General features: G+C 32.0%; 2 protein-coding genes and 1 long non-coding RNA gene across 3 annotated transcripts; 2 read left to right on the top strand and 1 right to left on the bottom strand.

The window, feature by feature from the left end:
• Positions 1 to 722: 722 nt before the first annotated feature.
• On the top strand, positions 723 to 4,387 carry LOC132031168 (basic leucine zipper 61-like). Its single transcript, XM_059421034.1, has 6 exons — positions 723 to 1,038; positions 1,148 to 1,924; positions 2,697 to 2,787; positions 2,939 to 3,065; positions 3,520 to 3,697; positions 4,248 to 4,387. The coding sequence occupies exons 2-5, from the start codon at positions 1,383 to 1,385 to the stop codon at positions 3,666 to 3,668; spliced, it is 909 nt and encodes a 302-aa protein (XP_059277017.1). The 5' UTR covers positions 723 to 1,038; positions 1,148 to 1,382; the 3' UTR covers positions 3,669 to 3,697; positions 4,248 to 4,387.
• Positions 4,388 to 8,292: 3,905 nt separating this feature from the next.
• Positions 8,293 to 8,730, bottom strand: LOC132032017 (uncharacterized). The gene has a single exon (XM_059421846.1). It carries the CDS (start codon positions 8,728 to 8,730, stop codon positions 8,293 to 8,295), a length of 438 nt encoding a protein of 145 aa, XP_059277829.1.
• A 12,540-nt stretch (positions 8,731 to 21,270) lies between these two features.
• LOC132031167 (uncharacterized) lies at positions 21,271 to 23,785 on the top strand. The gene is made up of 2 exons (XR_009408179.1): positions 21,271 to 21,397; positions 22,839 to 23,785. It is a non-coding gene; the product is annotated as an uncharacterized LOC132031167 (long non-coding RNA).
• The last annotated feature ends 341 nt before the right edge of the window (positions 23,786 to 24,126 follow it).

The raw sequence follows: 24,126 nt of genomic DNA, 5'->3' as shown, positions 1-24,126 counted from the left end.
ATGACATAGTAATTAGAAGCTAGTGGCAATAAAGGGAGATAGTTTTGGGGGAAAGTATTGTTTGAGTACTTGTAGTGAAGTGGTAGAAGTCGAGCGGAGGCGGGAGGGATTTAGCTTCGTGGGTTCGGAGTTAATTCTTTTAAAGTTCTTTGAGTTAAATTAATAATTTATACGTATTTGACAAAAAATTTAATACAAAATATATGATTCGAATGAAAATTTCTTGGTTCGTGCCTAACCCACTCGCTCCGGGGCTAGCTCCGCCCCTGGTAGAAGCGATCATGTCTCCTACTTCTCGATTTTATGGCAATCATCTTAGTCTTCTTCTGAGTCCTAGATCAGAAACCTAAACCTTGCCTTCTACTATTCTATGTCTCAGTCATACCATTTACAAACGATAAACCTACATCAATCACGAATGACCGCACCTATATATCTAAATCAGTTTGTCTTTTGCCTCGTGGCATGAATCGAAGGATATAAGGTGTGGAGCGTGGGTAATTCTCTAACTTGCGCTTGAATCTATTTCTTGAATTTCATACCACCCAAATAATGTTATAAGTACTGTAAAATAAGACGGAGAGAATAGTTTATTTCAATTAAACAAAAAAAGAAAAAGAAGTCAGAGGCTTTTGATGAGTGATGAGCACAAGGGCACATGTGGTGTGAGTCCTCTACATATTAAACTATTGCTACTTTCCAGTAATACAGTTAAGACTAGAAACTCCCTGCCAGCTGTTTGATAGCTGTCCCAATCTCTCCATGTGATGCCTTCTTAATACCCCCACCAGAATACCCCTCTTTGTCAATTGATCATTGAAGACAACTTTTAATTTGCTTCTTAATGAGACAAATAATCAAAGTCATAGAAATTCGGAGATAAGACATTGTCTATATGATAATAACACACAGTGTCCTTTGTATGTTCTCTTATAAAACGTTATCTTCTCTTCACTTCACTCTCTAAAAACCCCTTCCAATTTTTTTTTATCCAACCATATCCGACATATTTAATTACATTTCGATCAACAATTGAAGGTATGGCTGAGTGACTTTTGTTTATTTTATTTGTTGATGTAAAATCATCTTTCAGTCAAAGAAATTCTCATATATTTGTGATTTAAGCCTGTTATTCCTTGTATTATAGGTAATGCTGCGTCTTGAGATCCTAATTGTTATGGTTCCGCTGCATCACAAGGACCAATTGTGAGAAATAACCATTCTAGAACAATCATTTAGTTTGGTTCATTCTTTGGCTGCTCTGTTCCCCCAAAAACACACAATCTAAGTAAACGTGAGACATAAAATTGTCCTTGTTGTGGAAGCATTTTGTTATATTTTCTTGAAATCCCATCAACTTTGACCAAAAATAGCAAGAAAAAATGGCACACTTACCACCAAGAGCACCTAACATGACATCAAATTGGCCTGATTTTTCACTTCATCAAAAAGTGGACAACTTATCTCCAACTGCTCACAATTTATGGGGGGACGAATTCCTCGACATGTCGTCGAGGCGTGGGTCCCACCGGAGATCGATGAGTGACTCCATTGCTTTCTTGGAGTCACCCATGGTGGAAGAATGCAGGAGGCTATCCAGTACCCCTGGATCCGGTGGGACCGTTAACGGTCACGAGGAATTCGAGAGGTTTGATGATGAGCAACAGATCATGTCCATGTTCAACGATGATGTCCACGACATGTCGTGTTCGAACCCGTCATCGCCGTCTGAATATATCAATGATAATGAAGATAAAAGTATGAACAATACTAGTAACCAACAAATACAGCAGCAGTTTAAGAGTGAAAATGATGAAGTCCAAAGCTTATGCCAGAATACTGAAGAATTACCAGCAGCTAATCAGAATGCAAGTACTAATGAATATTCTTCTGAAAGAGTTGTTGATCCTAAGAGAATTAAAAGGTATGCACAATTATTCATGCATCATATTCATTTTTACCTGAAGTGTCATTGTGGATAATAGGAGTACCTGTTTTATTTTGTTTTGTTTTGTTTTGCGTGTCTTAATTTAATAATGACGGAAATTAAAAAAAAATAAGGAAGACTTTTAAATTTTATAATCTTAAGTTAAAGATGTGTGTAATATATCAGAATATCTTGTGGTTTTAAATATATGACATGTGGAATATTGAGATTAGAGATTTTTAAGTGACATTCGTTTTTTAACGTACTTAAAAAAAAAAAAAAAGTAAGACACATAAATTGAAACATAAAGAATAATAACCTAAATAATGAAATACCGTAGGAGTTAACATATGGTGAATAAATATTATGATGGGATTATATTTTTAATTTCTCCAAGCCCCAAGGCCTCCAACTAATACTTCTCCTTGTTGCATGGAGGCTTTATTCAAATATGTTATTTTTGTTCGCGTACAAAATATAATATACTCATTTATAAATATGTAGAGGCGGATTTAAAATTTAAATTTTATGAGTTTTTAATATCACTGATCATTTGAGTTATTAATTCGATATTTAATAAGCTGATTTGTTCTACTGAACCGGTAGCTTTAATTTACATCTGCCCCTGACAAAATTTTATAGTATACGTTTGGTTATCTCTTGTGTCTGTAGCCTGGTTATTATTACAGTATATAATTATCATCAACATTCAATAGTGATGCTTGGGATCATTAAAGGAATTTTCAATTTGAATAATTGGTTATGTCAGGATTTTGGCAAATAGACAATCGGCGCAAAGGTCGCGGGTGAGGAAACTTCAGTACGTATCGGAGCTAGAACGTAGCGTTAGCACTCTTCAAGTATGTGAAATAATTAAATTCAGACAATTTTCTTTTAATTATGAGCAGTTACGTTATTTAAATTTTTGCACTATCATAATTTTTAAGTTAGTTAAATTGGAATAAAATATCACTCACGTCTCTTCTTTTTTTCTTGTTTAATTTGTTGAAGGCTGAAGTTTCGGTACTGTCACCAAGAGTTGCATTCCTGGACCACCAACGTTTGTTGCTAAATGTTGACAATAGTGCACTCAGACAAAAAATCGCAGCTCTCGCCCAAGATAAATTGTTTAAAGATGGTAAATTTTCTCTAATCTTTTGAGTAAATGGTCAAAACGCATCTAAAGTATTACGAGTACTTTTTTGCGAGTTTCGTAGCCCAATTATTAGTTGTTTGCCTAAACTATCATCATTTATATATTAAAAGCACATAAAGAAGGCTGATTAGTTAACCTCTCACTGCCTGGACTATTTTACCATCTATACAACTAGGTGTGTTTAAATAAATAGATGATGATAGTTCAGGTAGAAAAAGAGACCAAAAAAATGATAGTTCACGTGTGTTTTTGACCATTAATTATCTCTTTTCTTTTTTACTTCATCTTCTACTAAACCTCATAATCATAATCTTTCTGATTTTGATTAAAAAAAGATTGTCATTTCATTTGTTTCTCTAGAGCAGTGTTGAAAGTCAATGGATATGAATTGATCTTCACTATAATTTTTTTTTTCTTTCTGTTGTGGGATATATAGCTCATCAAGAAGCATTGAAACGAGAAATAGAGAGGTTGAGGCAAATTTATTACCAACAGAACCTGAAGCAGATGGAAAACAATGGTACACCAATGACAACACAACAATCACTTGCCGATTCTGAGATGAAAGTACAGCTTGTCAATTAATCTCTCCTTCCTCATCCTTCTTCAGCTAGGTATATATTATTTTTCTCATGAGTTATTGAAAAGAAATTTAATGTTTGTTATGTAAACAAGAAAATTAAAAATTTAGAAGTACTTTTTTTTTCCAAAAGTTCTTCATGTTTTGCTTTTCGAGATTTAATCTAAAGAACTCGATCTGACTGATATTTTAAAATGTATTCATTCATTGGTCATTTGATACGAGAAAAATCACGATATGTAGTAGTTTTTATTTATTTCAATTATTACTCCTTTCATCCCTATTTGTGAGATATTGTCTAACTGGAAAAAAAAAAAAAAAAAAAAAAGAGCATTGGACATTTGTGTAGCTATATCATTTCGTTAAAGATAAAATGATTTGAAAGTTAAATTATTTATAAAATAAAAATGTGATAGTATTACTTTTAGGACAGACTAGAAGAAAAGATATGTCACATAAATTAAGATAAGAGAGTATATTTTAACTTTATATAAGTAAATTAATGCTAAAAAGCTGGTTAGATTAGTCATTGATAAGTGCCAAATTAAGGGGATAATATTAATATAATTGTTTTATCTTTACAGTGCAGAAAAAGCTACTGCAACTGATAGCTGAGAAGGAGCACTTAGCAATATTCGTGTGGGGAAATTTCCTTATCTGACAGGATAAGATCACTTGGATCTCTAAATTGATCTATTATTTTCAGGGACCATAAGAATCTTACTTTACTACTTAGTTATTGGTGTTCTTTTTTTTATTTGTTTAATGTTTAATTCATTTTTCCTTCAACCACCTACAAGAAAAGAAATGTTGTATTATTGGAAGGGCAAGTGGAATTTTGTATTGGGATATATGTCAGAAGGAAAGAAAATGATTTTCACTAATTGTCAAGAGAAGCAAAGGAAATGTTAAAATCATTGTTTGCTATTCTCCGCAAATTACTTTTCTGAAAGAAAACTTCCCTTGGATTTTATTTTTATTTTAGGTATATATTTGATTGGTGAGTAAAAAATATATTTCATCAGACAAAAAAAAGCATTTTCAAAAAAATAGATATAAAAAATAATTATAATATTAACAAATTGGAGAATATCTTAATAAAATTTGAATACTAAAGATTAATGTAGTAATAATATCTTAAAATTAATTGGAGCAAGTAATATGAAGTTAACAAACAGGTAGTTCTAAAATGAGGGAAGCCTTTTTTTTTATTCATATATTGATTTTGGTAGTGGTAAGCAAACATTAAAAATGACTATGAGAACTATAATTGTAACAATTTTATTTGACAAAATTTTCTAATATTTTGGATTGGCATTTTAGATTCAAGACATATTAGTTCGAATAAATATTATAAATTAATATAATTAAATAATTCTTCAAAGTGATTAGTTCGTCTCAAATTATATTTCAACTTTCTTTGCTTCAATCCATCTAGTTGGATCCTACAAAATCAGCCGCCAAAAAAGAAAGGGAGAATAACCGATATATACATAAGAATAGGTATATTTACAAAATATGATGATACTTTTCAGTTTACAAAATATATCAATAGATTTCTTACAAAACATATGCGAAAATTTTGCGCTCAAGGCTTAAAATTTTCACTCAAAATTTTGTGTATGAAATTTGTATATCTCGCTCAAAGCTTAAAATTTTCGCACAGAATTTTGTGTATGAAAAATGTATGAAATGTGTATATCTCACTTACGGCTTAACAATTTCACTCAAATTTTCATGTAGGAACTGTGAAATAGCTATGAAATATGTATATCTCGCTTAAGAATTAGAATTTCGCTCATATTTTTGGGTATAATTTTCAGTTAGATTATATACAACTTTAAATTGATATTCATACAAATTTAATACAACAAAAAGAACATAGAAAACTTAAAAGAACAATTTTCTGAAACATAAGTCATGATTCTACCACCATTCGTACAGTTTTATGCTTTACATAATTCACGATTCTATCATTATTCATACAATTCATAATCTCCTAAGAACTAAAATATTAAAAACCATAATAATAATAATAATAATAACCATAATAATAATAATAATAATAATAATAAAAATAATAATAATAATAATAATAATAATAATAATAATAATAATAATAATAATAATAATAATAATAATAATAATAAGAGGAGAACGAGGGCACAACTTAATTAATATCACATGGGCAGAACTTATGCACTAGTTGAATTGAAATTTAAATCAGACAGGTTTACAGAAGAAAATAAGGGGAAAATGACATAGAATGGGTCAGGCATTTACTAAGGTCTTGGTGGTGAAGAAGATCAGGAATAAGAAAAATTTGAAAAAGTAAACTAATAGAAGCCGTCATCGTAGTCTCTATCAGAGAAAGCTTCATCGTTACCGAAGACCAATAGGGATCTTGGATTCACTTAAGTTAGGATTTTCTGAAGCTCTCAATCATCGGAGGAGAACAAGGGGCGGAAGAAATTTTTAGGTTTAGAGGGATTGGAATTTCATAATATAGGGAAAAGGGTGAGGCTTTTAATTTTTTTCGGATTCTAGTATGTTTTGTAATTAAGTTGGTATATTTTGTAAATAAGGAAAATATCCTTATGTCTTATAATATAGGATCTTAACAAGTATTACTATGTCATTTTCCCACGGAAATCATTAAGGCAAAGTCCATCGAATGTCATTTTAATATAAGCCCAAGCTCGAAGCCCAACGGACCCGAGATTTTAAGACGGCGGGGGCACGCATATGTAACATAAACACAAATTTTTTAATGACGGCGGGAATAATTTTGTGTCGGATCGGTCGCACTAATAGCGTATTGTGGCGAAAATACAAGTATATAGGTCAAATATGATTTTTTTAGTAATACATAAAATTTAACACGGTGGAAAGGAAATGAAAGAGATAGCTCAGTGGCTAAGGCTGTGCAACATGTGTTAACGGTGCAGGTCGAAACTGAGCGAGCTCATTTAACGCTTGTTGTTTTCCTAAAAATAGGCTCAAAAAAATAATTAAAAGTGATATTCGGGTTTGATCCGGGGTGACATATAAGGGAAGCAGCAGTTGCAACTAACGTGCCCCAAAGAAACTTTTGTTTGTTAAAGTGCACAATTAAATATATATTAATTTCTCAAGGTGTATACACATATGTATACATAATTTTTTCCGAAGTTAACGAGTGCACGTGCACTCCCACCCTTGTATACATAATTTTTTCCGAAGTTAACGAGTGCACGTGCACTCCCACCCTTCCATGTGGATCCGCCTCTACAGTCAGGCCACGTTTTGATAAATCATGCAAGAGGAAGACAATCATATTATGCATTAATTGATAACGTGTCAAAACAAATAAACCATTCAATTAAACTTTATTTAATTTAAGTGTTCAAATGGCATGTTTTGGCTAATTAATGTAGTGATCTCACAGTTAAACGTGATTGATTTAATAAATGCATGTGAACTAATCAATTCCACCATAGAGAATAAATAGATATTACTTGTGAATCCAAAGAATACATCAAAAAACTACAAGAAAATAACCCAGAATAAGCAATCTTTTTACCTAACAAATTTTGGGTGGAGATATTGTTCCATCTTAAGAACAAACCTTGCTAAAATGGAGTAATTTAGTACACTATTAAATAATGATAATTTTCAAGCAAAAATAGTAAGACCAACGAAAAGTAGCAACAGAACTAAAAAGTGGGTTTAATTTCTTGCCCACACAAAAAAAAGTGACATAAGTTTCAATTTTTCATGCAACATAGTAATAAAGAAAAAGAAAAAGAAGCAATAGAATTAAAATAGGTTCTAATATCTTGTCCATGCTAAAAAGTAAATGTCATAAAACCAATATAATAAGTATGGTGGAGGGACGAACACAGCGCTCCCTCCTTTGTATTTCTTACCAATTATCTAGCATTAAATTCTTGTACCATAAATTCTATATAATTTGTGCAACTTTATCCAATTATTTTATATCATGTAGACATGTGTCATAGTCTTAATATTTATTCTCTTCTCATGTATAACATATGCACTTTAAATTTAATTCTCGACACAATTATTTCCTCGGTGCACTTTTACTTGTTCACTTTTGACTTTTCGTGTTCTAGGCGAATATTTATTCCTGCATGTATAGACATATGCGATTCAATTTTAATTCTCCTACACAAATTTATTTCCTCCATGCACTTTAATTTGTTCACTTTTGACTTTTCACATTATTTGAGAATTAATAAGTCCACGTGGATATATCTTAGTCGAATATTTATTTTTTCTCATGTATACACGTGTGCACTTCTATTTTAATTCTCCGACACATATTTATTTCTCCGTGCACTTTTACTTGTTTATTTTGACTTTTCACGTTATTTAAGAATTAATAAATGAAGTCTTTCTTCCGTCCATATTACTTGCACATTTTTTTTTTTTTTTGGTAACTAACTTTTTCATTAATCACCAAGTGAGTATTTACAGAACCATAGCCAACTATCACAGTTAAGCTATCACAAAATAAAACTCTAAAGCATTCAACAGTACCTACCTACATCCGATCAAAACAAAAACTGTTGAAGCTTAGTTCTAATGCCCAAAGGGGCTCGTACATTGCAAATATAAGCTAACTCCCTAGCTATCATCTGCCAGTCTCGATTTGTTTTCAAAGGTCTGTTGATTTCGTTCGATCCATACTGTATGAACATACTCTATATACACAAGACGGAGGATCTGAGCATCCTGAGAATTTCCTTTGGTATGTGATATGACCCATTCAAGATGATCTTCCCATGTAGCAACACTGTGATAAGGTCTCATTAGCCACCTTAAGAGCCTTTGCCATAAATTTTGTGTGAATGGACAGTGACCAAACAAATGGTCCCTGGTTTCAACCTGTCCCTGGCACAACTTGCAACTTTGATCAACATCAATACCCCAGGTCAATAATCGATCTGTGGTCAACAACCTGTTTTGAAGTTGGAGCCAAAGTGTAAATCTAGCCTTAGGCCTGGCTCCATTAGCAAACATCAAGCATTTCCATGGCACTCCAATAAGCTCTATTGGCCACATTACTATACTTGACTTTTCACGTTTTATAAGAATTAATAAAAATGAGGTATTCCCTTCGTCCATATTAACGTAGACATACCACATAATCTTAATATTTAATTTAAACTTCTCATGTATAGACGTATGCACTTTAAATTTAATTCTCCGACACATTTATTTCCCCGTGTCTTTTACTTGTTTTTTTTTGATTTTCGTGTTACTAGCTAAATATTTATTCTCTTCTCATGTATAGACATATGCAATTCAATTTTAATTCTCCTACACAAATTTATTTCCTCCGTGCACTTTAATTTGTTCATTTTTTACTGTTTACATTCTCTGAGAATTAATAAATCTCACGTGGATATATGCCATAGTACTGAATATTTATTCTCTTCTCATGTATATACGTGTGCACTTCTATTTTAATTCTCTGACACATATTTATTTACGAACATAGCAATACAAATTTGTACCACAAGCTATATAAATTGTACATTTTAACCAACTACTTTTTTATCTCATGTGGATATATGTTATAATACTAAATATTTATCTCTTCTCATGTATACACGTATGCACTTCAAATTTAATTCTCCGACAGATTTATTTCTTCCGTGCATTTATATTTGTTGACTTTTGACTTTTCAAGTTCTTTAAGAATTAATAAATGAAGTACTCCCTCCGTTCCATATTACTTGGGCCACATTACTAAACTACCTTTTTATCTCACGTGAACACATGTCATAGTACTGAATATTTATTCTCTCCTCATGTATACACGTATGCACTTCAATTTTAATTATCCGACACATATTTATTTCCTCTGTGCACTTTTACTTGTTCATAAATGAAGTACTCAACATTACTAAAAATATATGTCCAAATTACTTGTTCATTTACAAAACTAAGATAAAATTAGTTAAATCTTTCCCATCTTATCCTCTCTGCCCATATTACTTGGCCACATTACTAAAAATATATGTCCAAATTACTTTTTCATTTACAAAACTAAGATAACATTAAATCAATCTTTCCCGTCTTACCCTTAGTAATAAATGTTCTTGAAAATAGTCAATTTTGATTAGAATGTATTTATTGGAGAGAGATAGGGGTAAGATAGTAAAATATATCTTTTATTTATGATTTCTTAAGGGGCGTGCAAAAGGGAAAGTGACAAGCAACACTTATATATATATTAGAAAAGTCTCAATAGCCTTCGAAAATGATTTGAAAATAAGTAATTAATGTGAAGGGTAAAATTAATAATAAGAACAAAAAAAAAAAATTCTTCTTTATATTAACGTGGAAAAGTAAAAGTAAACAAAGGGAGTGACTTTTATCCCTATTTTTCTTCTTTGTTAATACTTTAAACGTGAAGAGAGGACGAACAATAGCAATGTAAATTTGTACCAAAAGTTATATAAATTATACACTTTAACCAACTATTTTTTTTATCCCACTTGGACATATGTTATAGTATTGAGTAATTATTCTCTTCTCATGTATACACGTATGCACTTTAATTTTAATTCTCCTACACATAACTTGTTCACTTTTGACTTTTCACATTCTTTAAGAATTAATAAATGAAGTATATATTTTAGAGAAAAGACATCATTTGGCCCCTGAACTTGGCACGAAAACTTAGTTTAGCAACTAAACTTAAGTTGTATTTATTTACCCCCCTTAGCGGGTGACATGGCAAGAAAGTGTGATGACTTTCTCAAAAGCGCGTGGAAGGGGAAAAAAAATACTAAAAATGATTTCAGTTGTACATATGTCCTCTTCTAATTGGATGACAATTTATTATACTTAATTATACTTTTTTAATATTTTATTTTTCCTTTTTTATTCTTTTCTCTTTCTTCTTCTTTCTCTCTTTTCTCTTTCTTATCCTTCACCACCACTACCATACCTTCCCCATCGGAATTTCACCGGAAAACATCTTGTTCAACAAATCAACCTAACTGAAAAATCCCATATTTGTCATCTTCATCTTCCTCCTTATCCTTGTCATTCAAACCTCACTCAGCACCACATTCGTTCATCACAAATTCTATACCCTTCTACCTCACCCACAAATTCCAACCCAGGTATCATCACTACCTCCACCGCCACCGGAGCTGCAATCAAACGCCATCCAAGTTCTTCACCCCATCCTCGTCTCTCTCTTCTTTCTTCGCTCCATCCCTCTTCTTTCATTCGTTGATTAGATTTATGGTGTAATTTAGTTTACGGTTTAATTTATTTATGCCAAAGAATTTGTCTATTTAATTTTATCTTAGAGAACCCATAATTTGATGCCTCGCCCATTTCAAGTTGAAATATCGAATGTCGGTCCCATCTAGCATAATTCACCCGAATCGAAATCGTAATATCGTTGTAAGAGTGAGATCCTTTGTAGACTTTCCGCGACCACTTTCTCCAACTAAAGCAATTGTATAAATGTAGTAAATAAATGTAAATGTTGATATTTCAAACGTACACAATATCACAAGAAATAGGAAGAGACTTTGTCTATATCCGGTTAGTGTTGATTGACATTCACTCTACGGTTTAATTTATTTATGCCTAGAAATTGCACTGAATCGCCTTCAAATGGAGCCCGGTTGGGTTATTTTCTTCATTTTTTAAAAACAATGAAGAAATTGCACGGCTCGCCCTTCAAATGGAATTCAAATGGACTGGTGTGTGGCCCGGGAGGGGGGGGAGGGGGTTGAAGAAGAAGAAAGGTTGGTGGGTGGGGGCAGGTGGGTGGGAGTTAATGTTGGAAAAAATGTGATTTAGGAATTTTAATAATTGATTAGGAATTAATTAATGTGGAAATATGATTAATAAAATAAAATCTTTGACAAAGATGGAATTTTTCAATTGGGTTGATTTAAGGAGGTGGTGCTTATGGTGGTGGTGGAGGTCATGGTGGCGGCGGCGGTGGTGGTGGTTGCTACAAGTGTGGTGAGGATGAGGAGAAAGAAGAAGAAAGAGAAAAGGGAAAGAATGAAGAAGAAAGAGAAAAACTAAATAAATAAAAAAATATTTAATGACATGGACCAATTACCAGGCGAGTGGTGGACACCACCCAGATCTCAACTGGTCCAGGCCACGTAAGGGGGTATTTAATTAACTTGAAAGTTGTTAAGGAGGGTAAATAAATACAACTTAAGTTTAATTGCTAAACTAAGTTTTCGTGCCAAGTTCAGGGGTCAAATGATGTCTTTTCTCTATATTTTATCATAATTTCAGTATTTATTGGTGTATAGTCTCAATAGCCTCAGAAAATGATTTGAAAATGGGAAATTAATGTGAAGGGTAAAATAAGAAGAAGAAAAATTTCTTTTTCTTGATATGTTAACGTGGACAGGTAAAAGTGAAGGGAGGGAGTGACATTTATCCCCGTTTTCCTTCATTGTCAATACTTTACTTATTTTACTCTCCTTTGCAGTCTCTAATTATTGTTTCTTTACATTTATAAAATGTATTACTTTATATTTTCATTTCGTAATTAAAATTTGGTGATTAATGATATAACAAATATCTTTCTAATTTTGATTTTTTTGTAACAATTAATATAAAAAATTATAATATATTTTTTTAATTAATTAAAAAAAAAATTAATCCAATATATGCAACAAAATGGTTTTTATGTTTGGATCTGAATAGTTACTTAATTGAAATGGATATCAACCTATCGGTATATATATAAAATATTAAAGAATTTAAAAGAAAAAACTTAGAATCAAAATATTAATTTTCCCTCATATTCTTACTAATTTTCTTTTACATCAATGAACAACTTTCATTGTCATGATAATGATAAAAAGTCCGACTCTTTCCATCTCAAAGACTTTTAATTACAACTAAAGTGATGGTACATAAAATACATTTTGTATATATAATAACAATTAGAATGTTTTTAAAAGATATTTTCAAAATACAAACCTTAAAGACCATGCATCGCACGGGCATGTATTGCTAGTATATAGTTAAGAAGCCAACAAGCCTCGTATGAACACACCACAAAATAACTGTACCAAAAATAATTGGTAAAATTTCTCAAATGACTATCTTATTGTAGTTTCCTACCATTTGTAACTACCCTTTTAATTATTACCATTCGTAGCTATATATTTTGTATGTTTTCGCGTGTATTTGTTGTGAAATACATGAAGATGTGGTAAAAAAAAAAAAAAAAAAGGCTCCTGATTTTCCCCACCCAACGGTAGTGGTATTAAATCAGATATTAATATATTTTTTACCTTCTTTTCCAGTTCATGTAATTATTCATTGTTTTCATTACACGTTTCTCTTCTTCCTACATTCTTCAACATTCAAACGTAAAAATTCAAATTTCAAATTAAAACTTCAATCCCGAAAATACATTAACAAAACAACACGATCAATCAACGGCCAATGTATTTGAAGTTTTCAATATTGATCTCGTTTTTTATTTACCCATGTATTTGATAGCATAGCTAATGTATTTGACGTTTCCAATCAAACTCCATGTATTTTATATTAAATATCATGTGTTTGTGTGAGTAATAATTTGCATCACTCCATGTATTTAGTGGTAATGTATTTGAAGTTTTCAATATTGATTTCGTTTTTTATTTACCCATGTATTTGATAGCATAACTAATGTATTTGAAGTTTCCAACAAACCCCATGTATTTTATATTAAATCTCATGTATTTGTGTGAGTAACAATTTGCATCACCCATGTATTTGATGGGATTGATTTGAACAAAATACATAAATATATGAAAAACTTACCATGTATTTGCGTCACCCGTGTATTTGAAACTAGATGAACTAATGGAATTAATTTGAACAAAATACACAAATATATAGAAAAACTTACAAAAACACACCACCAACCACAACAATTGGTAGTTATATCATAGAACATACACAAATATATATATTTTCGTGGTTAATTCAAAACCCTAAAAAACTTTCTCTCTCCGCTTCTCTCGTGTGCGCCGCCATAACCACCACGATGGCCTAAAGCAAAAACAATCACTTCCACCAAGTTGATTTTGTGGAAGAATAATAAAAATATAAATTAAAATTTAAAACAAAGGAGATGGGATAGAAGAAAAGTACTTTAAGGCTTCTTTTTCCTTTTTTTTTTGAAAAAAGAAAAAGAAAAAGAAAGAATACGACGAATCTTCTTGATTGGTGAGAATGGAAGTGAAATTTTTGCAGAAGGGTGAAGAGAGGAAGAAGACGATCATAAAAGGTAAGAAGTTATGAAAAGGAGAGAGAATGGTAATGTATATTAAGTGATTAATATTGTTACCATTAAAAGGTGATATGGGATTGGGGGTGCTAATTTTTAGGTGTATTTGTGAAATGGTAATTCAAAAATTACTGTGTAGCTATAATAGTTAAATTAGAAAAGTATTTAGTTATTAGTAGTAATTAAAATAAAAGGTAGTTATTACCACTAATTATGTATTAGAAGTAGCTATAACGCGTAAAAATTCCTAATTAGTCAATCTTTAATGTTTGTATTTTGAAATTAGGCTTTCCTTGATTTTGCTTATTTTGATTTATTTCATTATTAAAAAAACAATCTTTAGCTTGATCGGCAGTTGGATTTTGTTTGTAGAATGTATTAGGGATTGTTCTCTATGTTCTTGATCTGTTAAAGAAGTTTCGATTGTCAATAAAAATTGGGTACTTTTAAATCAGCTATGTGAGTGAAGAACGTCTGAGATCGACCAATTTTCCCCTAAAGGAGATCAATTTCTACCCTCCAAGAACTGGGTTTTGTGGAGTTGCTGATTTTGGATTAAAAAGGAGGGCATGTATGAGCATTTTTGTGAATTAATTAAAAACAGTCAAAGAAAAATAGTTAGTATTGTTGATGGTATCACATACAATAATACTTTTGCTTTACCCAGTAAGTCACAGTTTCACGGTTCAACCTTCATTCTTCATCAACTACTGTAGGTGAAGCCAGTCTAACATAGTAAAGGTACATAATGATAAGGATTTTTCAGTATGTATTTTCTCAATGCATGTGAATGGAATTGCACAAGGTGATTTGTGCAGAAATTGACTCTTCCAGTCATGGTTCAGAAACTTATGGAGTTGTGATTTCAATTTTATTTTTACTTTCTTTTTACTTGATTTTGATGAATGATCTTTCAGTGAAAATAACCCTATTCCTTTTCTAATATTGCTCTAAGCGCATTCTTTTAGAAGTATACACTTGATTGATATAAATAAAGAAATTATTAATCTTTGATTCAACCGGAGGATTTCACTTATTAAATGCTTTTCATATGCGCATTTAACAAGAAAATAAAAACCACACAAGAGCTTAGTTGTCAAATGACTTCCAATATAAACATATGCTTTTGAATTTATAAGAGGAAACCTAAAGTGAACTCAATGCCTTGGTGCTAGAAGAATTTTGATTATGAATTAAGAGAGTGAGCCTATGAAAAACAAGTATGAATGAAGAGTAGTTTTATTTTAAATTTAAATAAGTATATTTATTCATTGGTTTCTATGTAAATCTGTTGAAGATCAAAACCTAAATGTGTTAGGGGTTGATCATTGCAAATTTTATTAGTAATTTTGTCGTTGTTCATTTCAGTTAGAGATCTAGGAGATTTAGCATGCTCTTAAGGTCCAGCTTTGCTCCATCAAGGTATTTTAGTTTAAAAATTTATTTGTGTTGATCTATTTTGTTGTTGTTGATTTAGGACGTTAGAATAGTTAAATAAGCAAAGAAACTTTATGATCAGATTCAAAATGTATAAAATGGGATGTAGCTCAAATGGTAGAGCGATCGGTTTGTATGCAAGAGGCATGAGGTTCAGAATATAGAACTTGCAGTAGAATGGATACAAGTTAATCTTGTGATTGGGTGTTGGATAATTTCTCTATCTGGTCATAACTACAATGCTACTGGTTAAATTGCACTTACATTGTAATTTCAAAATGGAGTGTATATATTCAAATATAACTTTTATAGACGCATAGTCATGCTTGCACATACAATCGCACATGTACTGATAGAGTAGAAATCAAGATCTTAAAGATGGTCAGGCCTTATCAAATGATTTGTCTAGGATGATATTTGTGTCACTAATGGATTCTTCATATATTGTTGATGCTTAGGAGCTTCATCCTTTCTTCTTTGGCAGATTGTTGATTGTTAAGGGCTTAATCCTTGCTCATTTGGTGTGCATCTCACAGACACAATGAGATCTTCTTATTAAAATTTTATATACTCATAACTCACAGGTTATAATATATGTAGATAAATCAGTAATACGCTTGCAATAACAAGCCTTATCTTTTTATGTCTCAGGCATCAATTCTTTATGATAAAATTACTTCACCTCGGTATTTTCATTTGTCTTGGGTAGTTAACAATTTCTCCAGAGAAATGAGAATGTCGAGGTAGAGAAATTTTAAGCTAAACAAGATTGCCCATTTTTATTGTGGTCAAATTCAGAGGATACAACTGCTGCAGGTAATGGATCTGCATAAATGGTCGCTAAGTTTGACATTTTCTGTTTACATGTCTTCTGAGTGCTTTGTGGTTCTATTTCCTCTAGGTGTCTACCTCTGATAAGAAAACAAGGGTGCTATTTTCATATTTCAAAATATTATGTTGCCTTGCGGCTAAGAATCTCAGGATCTGAAGACACTTTCGATATTATTTTGGCTAATATTATTTTTTTCAAAACTAGCCAGTGCCTATCTTGGCCAATATTTTTGTTTTCTTACCAACTAGGTTATGAAAAGCTTGGGGTTTCAAGGAATAGAATCTGAAGACACTTTTGATCTAGGTACCATTTTCTAAGCCAAGGACAAAGTTTTTTTTTTTTTTTTTTTATATATATATATATATATATAAGAAATTGAAGAATCATTCTCTTTTTGTGATTTAACTTTGATAGGGTGAAAGAAAATTGTTTGATACAATTTGCATTGATCTTTTTGTCTATTGAAGGCCGAGCTTTTAGAAGGTGACACCTTTTGGTTGTGCCTCTAAGCAAGTCTAGGGTTCTACAGTACCATGCACTGTGACATAGATCACACTCATTTGATGGTACATCAAGGCAAAAGAAGGATCCGGATAATATAGAAGTTGCGCCACACAATGAATCTTGGAATAAGTTCATTTCTAATACAAACATTTGTTCCTATTGAACTTTGCACCTTGACGAATGGTGTAAACATTTCTGCTCAGAGTAGTTTAGCCACTAGGAGTTTGGTGTCAAATTGTTGATTTTGGTTTCAAATTGTTAATTTAAACATGGATAAGTTCGTCCCCTAGTGTTTTGCTCACTTGGAAATATATTGCATTCTTACCTCCAGTTTACCATTCATGCACTTTAAAGGACCACACAAAAGGAAGCTACTACTGGCTGTATTCTTTTTGGCAGATCGAGGTACTAATTATGTTTCCATTTAATGTTTATTCTACCACTTTTATTGTCTTACCGTACGTAGCTTTATTTACTTTTGTACTCAATTAGATGAAACATGGGTTTTACACACGAGAATAGGCTCATTTTGATCCCCGAGCATTTATAATCTGCCATTTATCAAAATATACCACCATTGGTTCATTCTTCATCTAAATAGATAGATTAGATTAGGGGTGGCAAAACTAGCCCAAATCCATTTGACCCGCCCAATCTTTAATGAGTTTGGGCTAGAGTGATTTTGAAGATAGGTTGATTTGGAAATTTCAAAGTTGACCCATCACAAATCATCAATCCAAACTGGCCCATCAAATGAGCCCAAACTGACCCATGAATTGTCCTCCATTCATAAAAATAAAAGCTACAAAACATGATTAACTTCTTTTTTAATTATTATTTAAATTTATTTTTATAATTATTTTTTCCCTATCTTCCGGATAAGGGTAAGGTCTACGTATACTTTACCCTTCCCAGACCCCACATTGTGGCAATTCACTGGGTATGTTGTTGTTGTTGTTGTTTTATAATTTTTTTTTTAAATGTTCATGTTTAATTTTCTTTAGAAAAAAATATTTTTATTTTTTTAATTTTTATATTCTTATTTTTTATTTCCTTATTTAAAATTTTTTACTAGTAAATTTTTATTTTTTTATTTTTTTTCCTGAGGGTCTATCTTTGATCCGTTTTTGTTTAACCTATTTTCGACCCACCATATTTGACATATGTTTGCCACTCTTAGTTATGTACAAGACAATCATAAAAATATATAAATAAGACAAAGGGGCAAAAGAGAGAATCGACAAAATCAATATTCATTACGTCAATTAACATTTAATTTTCTTTTGATTTATTTTCGGAATAGTTTCGAATATAATTTATGTACTAGGATAACTTATGAGCAAATATTTACAGTGAATATCTTTATTATTTTGAGTAAAAATATATGTTTGAGTTTTTTTTTTTTTTTTTATATCCAAAAAGTATTTAAATTTGATTTTCAAAACACCGTTTATTTAGAAAAGCATGAGCGAGAGAATACTTACAATCAAAGAATATCGATAATTTTAGTTTCTCAAAATGTTGAAAAGGTGTGTTAAGTTGAGCGGGTTGGGTTATGATTATCTTGACCCATCATTGCCCAAACAAGCTTTGGGCAGGGTTGGATTTTGGTCAATTTTTTGCACGGATTGCCCTTCTTTTGGGGTGGTCTTTAAATTTTGCCCCTCATATTTGTGTTCTTTAAGTTTTGCCTTCGCTTGGATACGAGGTTACAGGGTTCGAACCCCCGTTCTGCATAAAGTAAAAAAATAATTTTGAACTGCCTTGAGATTTGTCGGGGAGAGTGGGATCCAATACAATCCTAAGGAAAAACCAAAGTTTCAACTTTGCCTTGAGACATTTTTTTTTTTTTTTAAACTTTTCAAGGCACACTTTTAGTTAAGGCATACTTTTGGTTATGCCTTAATTAAAAGTATACCCCATAAGGCATAGTTCCTTAAGGAAAAATTTTTGAGCAAAACTAAATTATGCCTTGAGGAAAAGTTATGCCCCTCCGGCATAACTTTAGTTTTTCCTTAAGGAAGTTAGACTTTGCCTTGAGACTTTTGAATGATCATACTTTTGGTTAGCAATGATGTCATTTATATTTTGCCCCATAAGGCAAAACTAAATTATCACATGAAATTTTACCACAGCTGACACTTTATCATTTGTGCCTTGAGACTTTTTTTTTTTTTTTTTTTTTCTCTTTTCACTTTTAGTTAAGGCATACTTTTTGGTTATGCCTTAATTGAACTTGCTCATGGGATGCAAAACTATCTCTCTTAATCCTTTATTACTGTGTATTATCTGAGACATTTTTTTTTTTTTTTTTTTTTTTTTTAACTTTTAGTTGCAGCTTTTACAGAAGAGTTTTGCCCCATTAATTAAATTATGCCCCCTCCGTATTTTTGCCACCAAAACCACTTTAGTTTTTCCTTAAGGAAGTTATCGTTTGTCAAGGAAATAAAGTAGTCCTAAAGGAAAGATATTACTAAATCAAACAGGATATGCAGTGCCAAGTTTTTACAAGAAGTTAAAATCAAGCTTGCGAAATTATTTCTTTATTTTATACGCAAAACCTCGTACCAGCTATAGGCACAAATATGAAGGGCAAAATTTAAAAGCAAATATGAGGGGCAAAACGATGACAACCAGTTTTGAACAAAATGGCCCATTTGCCACCACTAGATTAGATGAATGATCTAGCAATGATGTCATTTATATTTTGCTTACCAAATCACATGAAATTTTACCACAGCTGACACTTTATCATTTTGTTTTTCTTCTCTTTTCATTCCTCTGAACTTGCTCATGGGATGCACTATCTCTCTTAATCCTTTTATTACTGTGTATTATCTGCATTGCAGCAGCACCACCAAGTCGTTTGTCAAGGAAATAAAGTAGTCCAGATTTACTAAATCAAACAGGATATGCAGTACCAAGTACAAGACAAAATCAAGCAGGGTACGCAGTACCAGCTATAATACAAGACGATGACAACCAGTTTTGAACAAAACTGCAGAGTTCAATTGAATGTAGATAATGGAACAACTTTGCAACAACAAGAAGCAAAGATGAAACACGCAATAGGCTCTGAATTGATTGTTGAAAGAGCATTATTCTTATGTCCTTTTTTTGGATTTTGATGGCCCCATTATATTTGTTGTTACCACCACGAAAAGAATTAAATATTTACATGTTAGGCCCATGCATCGTGCGGATGCGCGAGCATCACCTGTCTAGTTTAATGACTAGAGCAAAAAGCCAATATGTTTATGAATAGTACATTATTTTAGTTGCACGACTTAATATATAAAACTTAAATTTAAATATTTTCCTCCTTCATTCTTATGTTCCGAGTTTTAGCAACCTTACTTCTGAATGAACATTATTATTTCTTAAAAGTTCAAGAACAATGTGCTTTAAAACCCAAGCAAGATTCAGAATACTCATTATGCTTGAACTCCAGCAGAGCACTAAGGTTGATTCTTTGAGCCTCTATAGCCACTTCATACCAACAAGCGTTGTGGTGAAGCGGTAAATACTCCTTCATCATTTATCAGAGGTCTGGGTTTGAAGCACTGATGTGTACATAATAACCTTTTCTAGGGAGCGCTTTACCTCTAATATGAGACTTCCCGATGCGAATTCGAATTTAGTCGGACCCAATGTCAATACCAAACACTGTATTCGGAACCAAAAAGACAAATAGCCACTTCATCCTATAGCTACTTCTGCTTGTTTATTTCTCTAAAGTATCGTTTTTGTATTGCTTGCACTTTTGCTCAAGACTAACAGGAATTGGCCATCTCGTAATAGATTAGTTAGTTTGTTTTGATTTTTTGGAGGTTTTGTTTTATGTCCTTCTCTTTTTGTATTTATTGATTGGATAAATGTACAAGATAATAGTTTACGCCGAACCCCTCACCAAGTCACCATTATAGGAGGTGAAAGTCTAGGTGAATAAAATATAATAAAATTAAATAAAACCCAGTTAGTTCAAGGAACTAAAACCTGATCAATATTGTTCTAGGAAAAAAAAATTCATAACAATCAGATCCTCCAAATGCCGGACACCTATACTCCTACAATAAACAAGAAATGATGCTAATTTTGAAAGAAGTGAGACTCGTTAAAAAGAAGTTTAACTTCTACACAAAGAAAATAAAATTATCTGTACATATATCATGTGACATTAAAGGATAATTACAAGTAACGGTTCATAATAAGTGAAATTAACAAGTTAAAAAATAAATTAGGTAACATACCACAATAGAGTAATTACTTACATTGATATATAAGTTAAATATTTAAAGAAAATAGTGAATATACATGTATTTCAAGTCTCAGAAACTGGTAGGTATGCATGCATTGCTCATTTCACAACTAACAGTCAGAAGTGAGTTAAACACTGCAAAGAATTGGACAGGAGGACCACTTCTATTTGTAGTAATCCATGAAATAATTCTCTAACAGAATAAAATGGGCTTTTTCTGGAATTTTGATATTGACACGAAACTGCAAAATTTATAGTTTTCACTAAAAGTACACGGCAACTTAAGATTATAAAATCATCATACTAAACTTGAAGTCTTCACTACTTCATTCTTGAAATCTGTAAAAGAAATTGGAGAAATTAAGGACTTGGAAAAGAGGCTGTTTTGTGCCTATAATTCTAAGGCTATCAGGTTAGATCTTTTTGTGTTTAATCAAGTGAAATTGTTTCAAGAGATTATAAAGATGTTTTAATGTCGATTTTGTACAAATTAAATGATGGAAATTGTAGAATTTACCTCAGAAATCTAGTTTGAAAGAGTTCTGTTCATGTTTCTAAGCCGAATCTGTTTCAATTATTAGCTATTAATCTCTCTTCTTGCTTGTAAATCATGTTGACTATATGATTATTCAAAGATTGTAGCTTATTAATGTTTCCAGATTGTAGTTTTTCTGAAAATTAGAAGTTTGAAATTTCCAGTTAGACCAAAAGTAAGCAAAAATTAGTGATAGAAATGTATATCACCTGCTGAATTAATATACCAAAGTTAGAACGTGTCCATGTATTTAGCTGAGTTACATCAGTAAGTAGTGATTCAGATATACATCACAGAAATTTAGTATTATATTAGTACAGTCCTCACATTGTTCTTGTATATCAGTATATGTACTCTTTGTAAACAAAGTCTCTATATTTGAACTGATCATGGAATTCTTGGGAAATCTGTTATTTACTTGACGTTAGTGTGGTACGGTCAATGTTCTTGTAGCTCATTTACCATCATTGTTTTAGAGTTTATAACAGTACAATGTTAGCCCTCTTGGTAGGGAGCGCTTTACCAGATCCGATTAGTTGAACAGCCAGCGAGTTTCAAATATCAGATGCCTAAAAAATGAAGGAAAAAAGAGTGCAGTGCTAATCAAATATTGAGCCTCATTAACCTAGTAATTAGTAAAGCTCATTCCTTAACTCCATTTGGTCAAGGCTCAAATGAGCATCACCAATTCTAGGACAGGGCACAAAGTTACGGATTGACCAAGTAGGTATTTGAAGTTTTTTTTTTTTTTTTTTTTTTTTTTTTTTTTTATATAATTTTTTTGAAGTTGCTCTCCTCTATGTTCGACTTAATTATGGATTGACCACGATTGGAGAAAATTAACTTTTTTATAGCATTGCTCTCCAAGACAAACTTTGTCCTGGGTAATTAAACAGGTCATAACCTAACCAACATAAATTTTGAGCGAATTACGTAATACTGAGCTGATTTTGCTACCTCTATTAGAAATGCAATACAATTTTTTCATTATGGTAGAATAGTACCTGGAAATAATAACTCACCAAACATATAATTGTTTGTGTGGCCATATATAAAAGATTACATATCCATAATGTGATTCGTCGAGTCTCCTTCTAGTCACTGAAATGATAGCTTGGAACATCTATATCTTTGTATAAACAATTAATTAACACAAGTGTATTGCACATCTCGTAAAGTTAATGATCCTCTGGAGAATATGATCCAAGTACGCTGGTGGAGCAAAATACTGCTGATACTAATGAGCTTAAATGCTTGTACATGAGTTAATCTTTCCTGTATAAAGTTGTGTTGAATAACTAGATTTATAATTGTGCAGGGAAAATAACTTGGAACGAGAAGGTTGACTAGCACATCCATTTGATTATTAATTTTATGGGGCGGGAAGGCCAACAAATATAACCTCATGAAATAGTCGCTCAATATGGCTCGGAAACTACAATAAAAATAATATGTGTAATCTTGGCACCCCAAATAACAGTAGAGGAAAATTCGAGGGCTCTCCCTTAAACTTAATCCGTCTTATTCAATCTATCAAATGGTATATGTAACTTTACATCGCCGCTCTCCTTGAGATATTACCCCATGGACGACCTAAATACGTTGTAACATTTGCCCCAACTATGGAGTTGCTTTTATGGTGCAATTTGTAGCACCTTTACCTGAAGAGAGAGCCTGAGGAAAGATCAACTTGAATGGTTCTAAAAGCTGCACCATACAAGCAAGTCTATAGTTGGGGAAAGTGAGTAAGAATGTTAGCGACATATTTAGGTCGACAAGGGGTAATTCTCTTGGACAATGGCAATGTTGAGTTACATTGACTATCTGATAGATTGAAAAGAATGTATTTAGTTTAATGGAGAGTCCTAAGTAAGTTCCTTGAATTCTGATATTTTTTTTGATATTGTTGTTTAGGGCTGCCGAGATTGCACCTGTTATTGAGTTGAAGTTTCCCGAGCCATCTTGTGCTACTATGGCAGGAGGTGCTTGTGTTTGTTGGCATTCTCCACAGCATAAAATTGTTAACCAAATGACAGAGTAATTAAAGACTTCCAGCTCGGGAAAGGAGGGGAACTTCTGTGACCTGAACTTAGGAAGGAAGAAGAAGGAAAATCAGAGATCATTATTAGTGATTGCTAAAGGTGAAGCTATTATGATACACTTATAAAAAATCATTTTAGTTTGAAAAGACTACTCTCATGAATGGGCTCCAATGCAAATGTTGCGCCAACATACCCCAATGTGGCATCACTATTGCTTCCAAGGTTATTATTTTCTCTTTACTATTGCCATGTTTAATTGCAGTGACATATATTCAATAAATCAAGGTTTTTAGATAGTTAGACAAACTTGATGGGTGACTGTGGATGACTCGGGTTGAGTCATATTCCCAACTTGTACATATTCTTTGACACTGACTTGGTGTTTTTAACTATTTGACTTGTAGGAAAAAACTATCAATGATGTAATTGCAGACAATCAGGAATGCTTGATTATTAAGAGAATTTACTTTTATGTGTTCTTACTAAATCTGATGAGCTGGAAATGGACTAGATTACAAACTAAGGTTGTCTCACTAAAGTAAAGATCAATTTGAACAAACGGTA

This window comes from Lycium ferocissimum, chromosome 9 (genome assembly GCF_029784015.1).
Source record: "Lycium ferocissimum isolate CSIRO_LF1 chromosome 9, AGI_CSIRO_Lferr_CH_V1, whole genome shotgun sequence".
Lineage (NCBI taxonomy): Eukaryota > Viridiplantae > Streptophyta > Magnoliopsida > Solanales > Solanaceae > Lycium > Lycium ferocissimum.
The sequence above is the reverse complement of the archived record's forward strand: the minus strand, read 5'-3'. Positions and strand labels throughout refer to the sequence as shown.